At 32.1% G+C, this 13,028-nt stretch overlaps 1 protein-coding gene across 2 annotated transcripts in view; it reads right to left on the bottom strand.

The window, feature by feature from the left end:
* The window catches only part of ATP6V1H (ATPase H+ transporting V1 subunit H), a 92,286-nt gene that overhangs the window by 35,363 nt on the left and 43,895 nt on the right, over positions 1-13,028 (bottom strand). For both annotated transcript variants that reach the window (XM_051970199.1, XM_051970200.1), the window contains 2 exons: positions 10,640-10,818; positions 8,036-8,161 (listed from right to left, as the gene is read on the bottom strand). In XM_051970199.1, coding sequence (XP_051826159.1) covers positions 8,036-8,161; positions 10,640-10,818 — 305 coding nt within the window. The remainder of the gene's footprint in view (positions 1-8,035; positions 8,162-10,639; positions 10,819-13,028) is intronic.

The raw sequence follows: 13,028 nt of genomic DNA, 5'->3' as shown, positions 1-13,028 counted from the left end.
AAACATTTTCCTTGAACAGAAACAGGCTGTTTTCTAAATATCTGTCCCATCTTAGCTGAAATTCTACTTTAACTCTTCTAACAAAATTTCTTTGTTGCACTCACCCTAATTTCTGGGTTGAAGTCTTTTCCACTGGATCAGGATCAGAGGCTTTTCCACTTGAATCAGGATCGTAGCTTTTCCACTGAAATCCACTGAGGGGTCTGTTAGCCCCACGTTCAGGGCGCCAAAATGTTGTAATCTTTTTCTTCTCAAAAAGCAGCCAGGTGATAAAAGTTCAGATCTTTTATTATTTCCAATATAGCCCGGTTAGCTTAGAGGCCTATCTCTCTGCTTGGTTCCAAGAGCTCTCTCCAAATGTCTTTAAATCTAAAGGTCTGGTCCTTCAGCCTCTGCCTCTGCTTTTCTTCAGCCTCCAGCCAGCTCCAGTCTTCATGTCATTCTGGTGAAATCTCGACTTGTAGCATCTTCCTTTCGAGAACTCTCCGACTGGCCCATTGGCCTATTTATGCTCCTTCCAGAGAGAGGGATTATGGGTAGTTCTACTTAGTACCTTGTTTCAGGTTCTGCCCAAAACATCTTTTTGTAAGATTAGATCAACTCTAACTACTTAGCAGTTAGTAAGGATTCCAACAAACAAGTATTTAATAAGTACCTACTTTGTGCCAGGCATATAGGAATATGTAAGAAGATATAGATAAATAGAAAATTATAATTAGAGTGGAACTATAATTAGAGTTCAAAACTATAGAGTTCAATTATGAGTGATAACTAAGATTTATACTGTTTAAGATACTAAGATTTGATTTTCATCAAAATGAAGATGGATGGCCAAAATAAAGTACAAAGCTAGGTCATTGGGGTTGAAGTTGAAGAATTAGGAAATTCAGTGTTTGAGGAAATCATCAAAAGGCATCCTAAAATTCCCTTCAGAGAAGGCTAAGTCAGGTGTTACACTCCTTGAAAATGGAAGGAAAATAACCACAGGGTTGGTAAATGAAAGATATAAGGATGTAGATAGATGATTAGGTAAATCTCATAGAAGTTGCTGAGTTATGTTGACAAAGAAAGGGTTTGGAAATGACAATGAAGAACAAGGTATATACCAATCATTCTTCTCGACCAGTAAGTCAGGGTCTATGAGAAGAGCTATCAGTCCATAAAAGATATTTTAAAGAAAGCCAGATTTTGTGAATGAACAAAAGATGGAAAAAGAGTAAAAGGAAAAGTTCTGGACTCAAGAGGGACTGATTGATGATAGAATGTGTTTCAGAGGGCAAAACAAAAAGACAGAGCCAGCTATTGCTCAAGATGGGTAGGGCATGTAGCAGTCATAGCAGAAAAAAAAAAAAAAACCTTTTACCTAGACAGAGACCTCTTAATTAGAGAGAGAAAAACAGGCAGGAAAAGCACTGTTTGTCTAGGACACTACCATGAAAGATTCTCTGATGACAGTGGACAGTGTTAATTTAGTCCCTTAGTACCAAAGACTGAGACACGGTTTCTCTAAGAGCAACTCATACTGATTTACTGACTCTTGGATGGTTGATATTAAGACTTAGGGAACCTCTTTGCAAGGGAGATCTTATGTCATTTCTCAATAGAAATGAATTGCTTCATTTTTGTCTATCACTAGAACCTAATACAATGAAGAGCTCTTGATGAATGCTTGTTAATTTATTAATCAACTGAATTAATTTGGTCTCTTATTCTAGAAGGCTTTGTTTTTTTTTTCCTTTTTTTGTAAACAGCACTTTATTTTTTCCAATTACATGCAAAGATAGTTTTCAACATTTATTTTTATAAGGTTGTGAATTCCAAATGTTTTTCTCCTTTAAATCCCTTAAATCCCTCTTAAGTCCACTCCCTTAAATCCCCCTCCTTAAGACAGCAAGCAATGTGATACAGGTTATAAATGTGCAATCATGTAAACATATTTCCATATTAGTCATGTTGTAAAAGAAGAAACAGAAGAAAAGGGAAAAGCATAGGGGGAAAAAAGTGAAAATAGCATGCTTAAATCTATATTCAAACTCCATAATTCTTTCTCTGCATTAGGATAGCATCTTTTATCATGAGACTTCCGGAATTTTCCTGGATCACTGTATTGCCGAAGAAAGAGATAAGTCAATCACAGTTTGCCATTGCACAATGTTGCTGTTACTGTACACTTTGCTCAGCATTAATCCATGTAAGTGTTTCCAGATTTTTTTGAAATCCTCTTGCTTAGCATTTCTTTTAGCAGAAGAGTATTCCATTATATTCATATACCATAATTTATTCAACCATTCTCCAAATGATGGGCATTCCCTCAGTTTCCAATTCTGTGCTACCACAAAAAGAGCTTCTATAAATATTTTTGAATATATAGTCTTTTCCCCTTTTTTATGATTTCTTAGAGAGACAGATCTAGTAAAGGTATTGCTGGATCAGTTTAATTATAGTGATCTACTGTTTGATAAACTCAAAAGATTTCAGCTTTTCTGATAAAGAACTCATTATTTCACAAGAACTGCTAGACTGGAAAACAGTATGGCAGAACACCCTATATCAAGATAAGGTCAAAATGAGTCCATAGTTTAGATATAAAGGATGATAAGCAAATCAGGAGAGCAAGGAATAGTTTACCTGTCAGATCTATGGAGAAGGGAAGTATTTATGACCACACAAGAGACAGAGAAATGGGGACTTTATCAGAAACACAGGCTATAAAAATTGTTTCCCATCTTTCTTCTCTCCTTCTAATCTTGGTTGTGTTAGGTTTTTTTGCAAAAACTTTTTAACTGATATTCCTCACACACCACACTCCAATTCCTGTCTGCATAATTTTACACATGTTGTACTCCATACCATCCCCTCATGTCTTAGGAGGCACCTTCTCCACATTTTACCTCCATCTCAGATACCCAAGTTTCCCATTTTGTCTGTTTGTTGTTGCATTTGTCTAGCTCTCAGAAATATTAAAGACACTGATTATCATTGCATTACTATGTTTAGTAAATATTAGCTTTGCGAGATTAGGATGGAATTAGAGATTAGTGTGTACATTCAGCAATATAATACAACAATCATATAAATTAATAAAAACACCAGATCTGATGTTACATTAAGAGGTCCAATGTACAGGACTATGAAGGTAATACTCCTGCAATAACTTGTGCTTATTAGTCCACACTGTTAAGTACAAAATAAGAAGATTAGTCATATAGTGAGAGTGACAAATAGTTGATGAATAGTAAATCCATAGTCTTTACTGCATCTGAGCAACACAAAAAATTACCTTGCAATATCAATTAACCAATAAGACTCCTTGGGTACCACATAGTAGGTAAAATTAAATAATAGGATTGTATTAAGAACTTGGTTTGAATATTTTATCATATGGCTATTCTTAAATCTCTATATATCTTTGTGATGGGACTAGTTCTAGGAAACTAAAACTTCCAAATTTAGGGAACTTCCAAATGAGAAAGCTCCCTCAACTACTAATGCCGACTATTGTTGTTTGTTCTTTGTTCTCCTAGAAATGATGTCATGACATGCAAGTGAATTGGATTTAAGTGACAGAAGGTTGTTCAAGGTCACCTGCCTCACTTTCCCTCCAGAGTCATCTGGACCCAGTGGTCAGATATAGCTAAGGATGACTGGCAATGGCCTTGGATAAAATAGGAGACCTTGGCCTTTTTAAGCTAAGATCTTCAACAGGTCTCAGTCTGACTGAGGCTACTATTGTTGTTTGTACTTTGTTCCGGAAGATTAATGCAGACTGACACCTGAATTATAATTTATATAATTAGAGAGTTGCCTAAGGCACTGAGAGACTGAACAATTTGCTCAGGGACTCAAAGCCAGATGTCAGAGACAGGCCCCAAACACAGACCTTCTGAGGACAATTCTTTATCAGCTATACATGTTACCTCTCAATATCTGTGTCTTACAAAATTTGAGCTTCTGCTTTAAGGTTCAATATTAACTAGTAAGAAATATGTTAGACAAATATTTAGTATTATTCAAGTCTTTTATGAATAAAGATAACTTAGAAAGTTGACCATTGATAGTTTAGTGAATAATGGTTCAAATGTCCAAAAAACAACACTTTAAATGGGCAGAAACATTTTTTATCTCTGAAAGGCTCAAAATACCTAATTTTTTTTTTTTTTAAATTAGGAACATACTGGCTAAATGATTGATTACTAGTTCTGGTATATTTTGACTAGACATAGGCAGAACATGAAATATGCAGTTACTAATTCATCTTGTGACCTGAAAATATGGCTTGGTAATTACATTAAAGCAAATGTCCATTCCAATAATAATCTCAATGTCAGGCTTCAGACCACAGAAGACAATTGTATATAAAGCATTATTCTTTCTCTGATTACCACAGTGAGTATCTACCTATCAGAGGACAGTACTTATGCAATAGTACTGAAATGAGGTTCTACATACATGCTTATACAAAATACCAATGGAATCCATACCAAAAGAAAATACATACATTTCAGACCAGCTTGAATAAAAAAACATTAACAGGCAGATAAAAAACCCAGAATTTCAGGAGCAATTTAAATTGTTAAGAGTTATAAAAGTGTAAGAATATTAATTTGAGATCCATACAAAAAAGGCCTACAAACCAGTACAAGTTTGGTGCTTTCCCCAAATATTGTTAACACCAATATGCTGCTCACCAGCACGCTAACAGGTAACCCAAATATCGGGCCCAGCATCACTACTAACTAGGGTATGTATGGATTTTCTTCTTCCAAACTCAACCCCCACTGCTGCACAGCTTGATTATGGCATTAGATGCTGAACACGAAAACAATGTTCAGTGCTGCTAGAGGCAACACAGAGTCCCATTGCACTCTGACCCTTGAACCCATTATTCTACTGCTTAAGGACCATCTGCTCTATTTTTGCTCCCCAAGATCTTTGGGGACTTGCTATTACCTCTGCTACGTGTCAAAATATTAAGTACCACCTGGCCTTTCTGTCAGCCATACAACTGAGCAGTCCTTTATATATAATCTCATAAGAGTGGTAATTAACCTGATTTTTCTTTTTGTATGCTTAGTACTTAAGGACATTCCTGGCATATGCTAAGTTTTGAATCTGCTTTTTCACATTCCATTCCATTCCAGCTAAGAGGGCATCAGATGTAGCAACCTGGAAAGAAAGGCTCCCGTAGCAGAGAGAGAAATGTTTGATTCCAACAAATAAATAGCTTTGAACCTTCCCTCTCATCTCTAGTAAGTCTAAAGGTTTTTGTAAAAAGTTAGTTAAAAATCAATATTATAATAAATTATTATAAAAATTATGTCAGATTTGTTGTTGCTGAGCCAGTCAATCATGCTAGATTTTTCATAACCTTGTGGACCATACTGAGGGTTTCTCTAACAAGGATACTGGAATGATCCGCCATTTTCTTCTCCAATAGATTAAGGCAAACAGAAGTTAAGTGATTTGCGCAAGTCACTTGGGTCATATAGCTATTAAATGTCTGAGGCTGGATTTGAAGCAAGGTCTTCTTGACTCTAAATCCAGCACTCTACCCACTGATACACCTAGCTACCCCTATTATCTTTAATAGATACATTTTAAAATTAGTACCATTATTTTTAATTATACAAAAAAAACCTAATGACAAACATATATATGTACAATTCTGTACATATTTTTTTATCTGAGCTTCATTTGAATCTCACAACCATCTATAAGGTAAGAATTACAAAGAGTATTAGACTCACTTTTCAAATAATGAAACCAGTTATGAAACTACCCACTGTCATATAATGTCAGGAACATAGCTGAACAGAGTTCCCAACCCAACATGCAATACACTACATAAAACTGCTTTCCAATATGCTCATGAATAGTCTTATTTTTAGTGACACTTGAAATTAAATGTAGTAATAATATTAAAATTATTTATCAGATAAATAGCATAACTAGTTTAAATGTCAAAAAAAGTATCAAAATCAAAATTAAATTGATTAATTAAATCAAAATAACTGATAATTGATCATCTACATTTTTTAACCACATATTATATACAAGACTCTGTGGAATGATAGTTTCTACTTACCTACTACTTTATGTATTTCCATTTAAATACAGATGAATAAATAATTATGATGTAAAACTTAAGATTTTTTTACTGCCATTAGCTTTTTTGTAATTTTATGTACATATGTACAGGAAATAAAAACGGTATTTGCAAAAGTTACATTTCTTTATACCCTGAATTCTTTGTGCATAACCTACAGTAAAGCAGGCTGCATAGTAAAAATGATTTTTGATTGCTGCATTTTTTATCATGCAAGGAGGATTTTAGAAATCTTCATTATAAAAGTAAAATTAAATCAATATAAATTTCAGTTTAACCTGCTGATAACTTTATTTATCATTATCCATTAACATACATGGGATCTTGAAGAAATGACTACTACCACAACCTCCTTACATTTATAATTCTCTAAGATTTACAAAATGTTTTCTCATAGTAATTTTATGAACTAGGCAACAAAACATAAAACTATACTACTTTTAAGATAGAAATCTAACAAGGAAATACTGATTTCCTTCAAGCTAACAATTTTTAGACCATAAAATAGACCAATTTTTAATTTGAATTTTCACTCAACACGAAAATAATCAATGATAACTTTGCTTTAGATAAAAGGATTTTGTAATATGTTTTCCTTGGTATTAGATATGTATTTTGACCAGGTCTAGATTTTTTTGTGAGATGTTTACTATCACAATTATTGACTTGAAATAGATCATAAGCAAATAAGCAATTTTTCAATATTTAAAATATATAAATATAAAAGATTTTTAAAACTGCAATTAGATGCTATTAGAAGTACATACAACAAGGTCTTCCCAAAGTAAACCCAGACCACACTGATACATTGTTGGTGGAATTGTGAATACATCCAGCCATTCCGGAAAATGATTTAGAACTATGCTCAAAAAGTTATAAAATTGTGCATACCCTTTGACCCAGCAGTGTTATTATTGGGCTTATATCCCAAAGAGATTTTAAAGAAGGGAAAGGGACCTGTATATGCAAGAATGGTCTTCTTTATAGTGGCCAGAAACTGGAAACTGAGTAGATGCCCATCAATTGGAGAATGGCTGAATAAATTGTGGTATGTGAATATTATGGAATATTATTGTTTTGTAAGAAATGACCAGCAGGATGATTTCAGAAAGGCCTGGAGAGACTTATATGAACTGATGGTGAGTGAAATGAGCAGGACCAGGAGATCATTATATACTTCAACAAAATACTATGATGATCAATTCTGATGGACGTGGCCCTCTTCAATAATGAGATGAATTAAATAAATTCCAATAGAGCAGTAATGAATTAAACCAGCTACACCCAGGGAAAGATGATGATTATGAACCACTACATAGAATTCCTAATCCCTCTATTTTTGTCCACCTGCATTTTTGATTTCCTCCACAGGCTAATTATATACTATTTCAAAGTCTGATTCTTTTTGTACAGCAAAATAACTGTATGGACATGCATACATATACTGTATTTAACTTATACTTTAACATATTTAACATGTATTAGTCAACTTGCCATCTGGGGGAAGGGGTGGGGGGAAGGAGGGGAAAAATTGGAACAAAAGGTTTTGCAATTGTTAATGCTGAAAAATCATCTATGCACATATCTTGTAAATATAAACTATTAAAAAATAATAATAATAAATAAAAAAATAAAAATAAATCCAGATGCATATAAACCAAGTACCCATGGGCAAAAGGTGACATATATTTATTAGCAATTGTTTTTATCTGTGACTATGCCATGTCCTTCACTCCAGTAGAATGTAATTACCAGCAAGACAGACTATCTCACTTTTATATTTGTATTGCCAATGTCTGAAGTAAAGTAAGCACTTAATAAATGTTTGCAATTTAAAGCTTTTTTTAAAATATAAACTTATTTCAATCTAAACAGAAACATGAAGTATATAATTCAAGATTAAATTTTTTTTAATAGATAAGAACTTACTTCAACAACTCATAGTTCTTTTCATTTAACCTTATAGCATTCTCCCTCCAAAATTTCTCTGATTTGTGAACAGGGCTCCATTCCAGTCTTCCTGACTTGAGTTCTGAACTGTATTCATCAAATGAGCTATAAAAAAAATATATATATATATATTTTTTTTTTTAATTTAAAAAGTTAAGTCTCAAAAAGTTCAAAGCTTGGGTCAAAAGATTTTCCCATAACCCCCAATAATACAAATTAAAATATTCTGAACTTCAAACGAGATATAATTATATCAAAAATAAAGAAACTACCACTAACAGAAATTTCTGGAACACTTAAAAGTATTTTTATTGAAGATTCATTTTTTTCACTGCAGAATTTTAGTCAGTTTTGTGAAATGTATATTATTCTTGACTATAATCTCGTTTTTTTTTTTTTAATTTTGTGTAAGATTTTCCAAGTTTTTATTTTTTGTAATCATTAGGTATTGCCTTAAAAGAGATTTGGATCTCACCTCCTGTAGTTGTAGAAGAACTCACTGTTTTTTCTCTTTGTTTTTTTACTGAATATTTTTTTAATACAAAACTTGCTTGGTCCTCTTATAATGGACAGGCCTTAAAGTAGTTGAATATAGTTATCTTTATTCTTTTTAAATGACAAAGATATATTTTTCTTTTGGTATATTCTGTGAATTCTATGTCATCAAGTCTCATTTATTCTTTATATTCTATATATTGCTAATAAGACCAAATAGAAGATATATAAAAATAATATGCAAAGTGAATACAAATATATAAATTATCTGGAAATCAATCTTCCATGGAACTTAGTGCTTATATTCATATAAGCTAAAATACCTTTTGTGGGAATAAACAGGAAGTCTTAAATAACTGGAAAAACATTTATTACTCATCTTTAGACTAAGACAACAGAAACTAAACTAATTCACAAACTGGGTGCCATACACACCATGAAAGGGTTACTTCAAAAATCATCACATTTTTGTTAATTTTTAATCTGAAGAAACAAAATATCAATAATCTAGAATAATGGGAAATGGGAAGAGTAGGAATATACCATAAAACAGTGATCACTGAAACTGTCTGATACTAGTCAAGAAATTTAAAAATCAATTAATAAAACAGATTAAGTAAATAAAATTCAAAAACAATAAAACACAGCAACAAAATTTGAATGTAACATACCAAAATTTTTTTTAAAAAACCCAACAACCCCACGAAATTGAATTAAGATCTAAATATAAAATGTCATATCATAAATAAATTATTACAGGAGAAATCTTTCACCGAGTATGCCTTGGCACATTTAATTCTCAACTAAATTAAGGGTTGGATGGTATGCCAAGATAAATGAAGTTTTTAAACAAAAATTAAAAGCCTTTGTACAGTTAAACTAATACTGTAAGAATTTGCATAGAATCCATTAAATGGGATAAAATCTCTGCAAAAAGTTTGTGTGACTAACAGCTAACATATATAGACAATTAATATAAATATATCAGAATCTAAGTCAGTCCTTAACTGATAATAAATGGTGAAAGAAAACAAGCAGTTTTCTATGAAGAAATGCAAATTTATAGGCCTCCAAAAGAAATTTCCATATTAACAAGAGAAATGTAAACTGAAGCTAAAATCATGTCCCAGAAGGTAAAGATAACAAAAGGTAAAAATGGCAATAGCTGGAAGGAAGTCTTCAGAAGACAGGTACATTAGTAAAGCACTATTATTAGAGCTGTAAATGGTCCAACCATTTGGAAAAATCAAATAACATTGCTATGTTCCCAGAGAATGAAAAGATCCACAAGTACAAAAATATTTACAGCACCACTTTTTGCTAGATCAAAGACTGAAAATTTGTTAAAGGAGAAGGTTTCTCTTTGCATGAAGCTGGGAGGTAAACTGATAAGTAGTGAGAAAGATGTTCTTTCCCCAAAGAGAATATCAATAAAAGATTTTTTTAAATAAAGCAAAAACACTCAGGAATCACGAGTGAAACAATCTGGTTACTACCTTGTTTCAAGTTATCTTAGGACAACTGCTTTAATGAGCCTTTTATTTATTTCTATAGCTTTCTATATTAATATTAAGGTGATGTTCTTTCTTTTTTGTGGAAGAAATTTGGAAATTCTGGAGTTTTCTGACGTACTCAATGTCTTCCTAAATAAAGTCTTACTCAATTAAAATGGTACTAACTTCCATAAAACCTTTCAAAATCTTGTACTGACTCTCCCCCAACCCTTAGTCAGGAATAATCTTTTCCTCTTGGAACATTATATAAATTTTGTTTTTTAATCTTCATAATGCCTTTATCACATATTACTGAATATTATATCTGCATATGTGTCTTATCACCATACTCACTAAATTAAAATCTTCATGAGATCAAAATCAGACTCTTAGCTTTGTAACTCACCAAAGCATTAGATTTTAATATCTCTATTAATTGTATTTAGGGGTGGGAGAGGAAAAAGACTGAATCTTTGTCATTAGAATATAATTTTCAATACTAGCCTTCCCAACTTGCCTAAAATAAATGCATTCTTACATGTACGTATTAAATCTAAAAACGAATTTATTCAAATTAAGTCATCTTACAACATACCTAAGATCTTGGACACTTTCACCAAGTTTTTCCAAAAGAAATTTTATGTCTTCACTTATATCTTCATCATCATACTTTTGCAGTTCCAAGTTCTCCAATTGTTTCAGAACTTTGCACTGAATCATAGCCAGGGCATATTCTTGGCGAGTTTCCCTTTCAGTTGATTTTTCTAAAAGATTCTAAATTAGAAAAATGTAAATTTAAAATCAGACTTAAATTATGAGGAATATAATGTACGGATGAGAAAATACATGGCATTTATATTAACATTAAAAATGAACACCTACAAGTTATATGATAATGAACTTGGGGGACAAATTTATAAGAACAGGACAAAGTAATTGATATCCCACGTTATTACTAGACAAAAATATGGGGGCAGCTAAATGGCTCAATGGATAGAAAACTGGCCCTGAAGGCAGGAGGACCTGAGTTCAAATCCAGCCTCAGACACTGAGTAGTTACTGTGTGACCCTGAACAAGTCACTTAACTCCAACTGCTTCAGCAAAAAAAAAAAAAAAAAAAAAAAAACAATATATATATATACATATGAAACATGAAACCATGACTACTTAAGTCCAAACTACCCAATCAAAATTACTAAGTGTTCTAATCTTAAGAAAAGGTCAGTCATATCAATGATTCTATTTTTTACCTAACACAGACACTTTTAGGTTCATACTTTTCTACCATTCTAATCAAGGACCTTATTATTTCACAACTGGATTTAAAATCATCCTTGAATTGATGTCATTCATTCATTCACCCTGCCCAATGCCACCAGATTCATCTTCTTGAAATTCTTTCTATATGTTACTCCTCTGTTCAAAACTTTTAAATAACTTACTGGTATATAGGTTCATACCATCAGAGAAAACTTTCAATGCTTGGAATTCAAGGCCTTTTAAATATTGGTTCAATTCTTATCTCTCACTATATCCTGACAGAACCATCTTCTGTTCATCTTCTTAAGAGTTCTTATCCAAGATATTTTCATGCCCATACTTGTAGTATTGATATGTAGTATGAATATGAAATATGTGATATCATATGTGGTGCCTTTCATCTAAAATCTCCCCTCTTTCTCTCCAGTTAACCTAATAATTTCTCAAAGGATTGCTATAGCATTTGTTTGACAGTCCTCACATACTACAATTTAATACCTGATTACATGATATGTGATCATTGATTCAGGTGAAATGAATCTTCCTTATTGTAACAAAATAACCAACAGCAAATACTAAGTATTGGTAGCCTTTAGAAATGTCCTAAAAAGTTACATATTTTGCAAATTTTCTAATAATATTAATTGTGTGTGATACATATATACATGTGTGTGTGAGAGAGAGACAGAGACAGAAAAAGAGAGACGTGGAACCTCTCTTTCTAAACAAAAGTCAATAATCCAAAAAAGAACAAAAAATTCAACGAGGGCCACATTTAAAAAAAAAAAATTGTTTAGAAAAAATTCAATGATCAACTAATTTGTTTTATAAATTAACAAAGAAAATAAAAAGTTTTATCAATGAATGCAAAAAAAATTTTTGGGGGAAAAAAGAAAGAAAAGAGATAATAGAGGTTTATATGCAAAAGACAGATTTATAAAAAGAGCATTGCCTTGTTGTGGACTTTGGGAGATAACTGTTACTCACAACTTAAAAAGTTATAGTAAACATTCATAACGGTAATCATCAGAAATTTTGTGAACTCTTGGTGCCTGTACTATGATATCTAGTACTATGAACTTCAAGTAGTCAGAGGAGGAACAGAAAGTACTAATCTTAGCTTTGAATCCTGGATTGTGAAGGTCAGAAATTCAAGTAACACAACAGTTATATACAAAGTGTGGTCATAATCTACCTAAAAGCACAGTGGGAGGCAAACACTGTCTATGGCACAAAGCCTTAGTTCAGGAAATAAAGCTGGCAAAATAAGTAAATTTAATAAAACAGTAACCACTATAAAGAATTATTATAAATCTAGAAATATTCAACTATCCAGCATAGAAGAAGAGTATGGAAATCACTGTAAGCTATACTTCAAAGGGAAAAATAAAAAAATCTTTTCCCCAAAGATTACATGAGTTCCTAAACTAAGTTAGGCAAAAGATTTTCTAATAAGATAAAAGAAAAAAAAGAATTGGAAGAACAAAATAGCACAGAAAATGAATTAGTAAACCTTACCAAGTAACAGAACCCTGAAAACCAAAAAAAGACTAAACAGCAATCAGTGACTCCAAGAAATATTAGAACAAAATCAAAAGACTAGAAACATAAGATAAAATGTTCCTTCAAAATAACTGCTATGAAAAGCAAATCAAGGTAAAATCATTTAAAAATTATTAAATTTCCCCAAAACAACAGTTTTGAAATACAAGTACAGAGTCCA

The sequence above is a fragment of the Antechinus flavipes genome, chromosome 1 (genome assembly GCF_016432865.1).
Source record: "Antechinus flavipes isolate AdamAnt ecotype Samford, QLD, Australia chromosome 1, AdamAnt_v2, whole genome shotgun sequence".
Lineage (NCBI taxonomy): Eukaryota > Metazoa > Chordata > Mammalia > Dasyuromorphia > Dasyuridae > Antechinus > Antechinus flavipes.
This window is presented reverse-complemented; position numbering and strand designations above follow the sequence as displayed.